This window comes from Merops nubicus, unplaced genomic scaffold (assembly GCF_000691845.1).
Source record: "Merops nubicus isolate BGI_N331 unplaced genomic scaffold, ASM69184v1 scaffold47160, whole genome shotgun sequence".
Lineage (NCBI taxonomy): Eukaryota > Metazoa > Chordata > Aves > Coraciiformes > Meropidae > Merops > Merops nubicus.
Genome location: NW_008584414.1, coordinates 2,675 through 4,347, shown reverse-complemented (window position 1 = coordinate 4,347; position 1,673 = coordinate 2,675). Strand labels below are relative to the sequence as shown.

The 1,673-nt window shown below is 51.3% G+C and overlaps 1 protein-coding gene across 1 annotated transcript; it reads left to right on the top strand.

The window, feature by feature from the left end:
• Positions 1-366: 366 nt before the first annotated feature.
• RPS25 (ribosomal protein S25) lies at positions 367-1,232 on the top strand (the record flags this gene model as incomplete). The annotated part of the gene is made up of 3 exons (XM_008944039.1): positions 367-550; positions 763-861; positions 1,166-1,232. Coding segments are annotated over 2 exons (279 nt in total), but the record flags the coding sequence as incomplete, so codon positions are not given.
• Between the last annotated feature and the right edge of the window lie 441 nt (positions 1,233-1,673).

Sequence of the window (1,673 nt, the reverse complement as noted above, 5' to 3'; positions counted from 1 at the left end):
GGGGGAGGCTTCTGGGGCTCCCCGGCCTTCCAGGAGTGCGCTGTGGCCGCACCTGAAGGATGGAGTTGGGGGTGCTCTCGATGGTGGCGGGATGGGTGTGATCGCATGAAGCTCTTTCTTCATCTGGCATAGCAAGGCTAAACCTGAGTATCAGAGGCATTGGTCTTTTTATTCAGAGCTACCATAGATATTACTTGCAGCATGCTTACAAAGACAGTTCTGCACATCTCACCGGTCGTCCAGTCTGGGGTGAGATATGGAGGCACAGAATGTCAGTGTTGTTCAGGTGTCTTAAAGCTCGGTATTTTGTTAGAAAATGGCTGAGGGTTGGGTTTGTTTTTTTTTTTTTTTTCTGTTCCCAAGTAGAAGTGGTCTAAGGGGAAAGTGAGAGACAAATTGAACAACCTCGTCCTCTTTGACAAAGCTACCTATGACAAACTGTGCAAAGAAGTTCCCAACTACAAGCTCATCACACCTGCAGTTGTTTCTGAGAGACTGAAGATTCGAGGCTCCCTGGCTAGGGCTGCCCTCCAGGAGCTGCTCAGCAAAGGTAAGTGCTCAAAATGGTGGAAAAAACAGAAAGCTGCTTGAATGGGAGGTTTTCTTCTTGCTCAGCAAGCGTTGTCAGGACTGATGGTCACGTAACTGCTGCCAGGCTGGACAGGGGCAGTGCTGGGCGACCCAGTGCTCTGTCGCATTGCCCAGTTTGCCACTGCAGCCCCCAGCATCTGCCCGCGCTCTCCTCATCTCCTTTCGTCGTAGGTTTGATCAAGCTGGTGTCCAAGCACCGAGCCCAAGTGATCTACACGAGAAACACGAAGGGCGGAGACGCGCCCGCTGCGGGGGAGGATGCATAGGTAGGTGAGGTGGCAGCAGGGTCGGGTCGAGCCTGGTTGAGGCTGATGATGGGGACTAATGAAGAAATCCCTGTGTGCCACAGGGCGGGCAGCTCCACAGAGCTTCGGGTGGGCCCTTTCTCGGTCCGTGCCAGGCCGGAAACGCTGGTTCTGGGTTCACGGTGGCGCAGTCTCTCTGGCACAAGCGGCGTTTGTGACCCTGCCCGTGCTGCCCGTTCAGTGCCCGCCCGTGGGGGAACGTGGGACCCATCCCCGCTGCTGCGCGTGCGTCCGTCTGGGTGTCTCACCGGGCACTTCTTGCCTTGCAGCTCCTCCGGCGACCTCGTCAGCAATGCGTCACACATAGAGGCACACAATAAAACTATTGAACTAATTTTTCTTGCTTTTCCAACAATGTGTACGTTTCATTTCAACACGTTAAGGATACTGGATTCTGGTCCCAGCTCTCCGCCAGCCAGTTCTTGCATTTATACTGTTATGAGTGTACCGCAAACAGGATTTTTATTGCAAAAACAGAAGGAACTTTTGCACTCCTACAGCAACCAGTGATGTTAAACCACATCCAGTCTCAGTAGGAGGAAAATTGAGACCTTTTTTTTTCATTATTCAAACTCCCTCCCCAGGTCCCCACATGCAAGGCAACAGCAGCTATGAGATCAGCATCTAGCAGGGATGTGTAGGTAAGCAGCTTTACATACAGCTGCAAGTATCTTACTTAAATTAAAATAACTGTACATATCAGAGGTCTCTGAGGACTCATTAGTTGTCCATCAGGTGAGGCAGAGCAAAAGTAATATAAATTAGGAGGAAAAGATG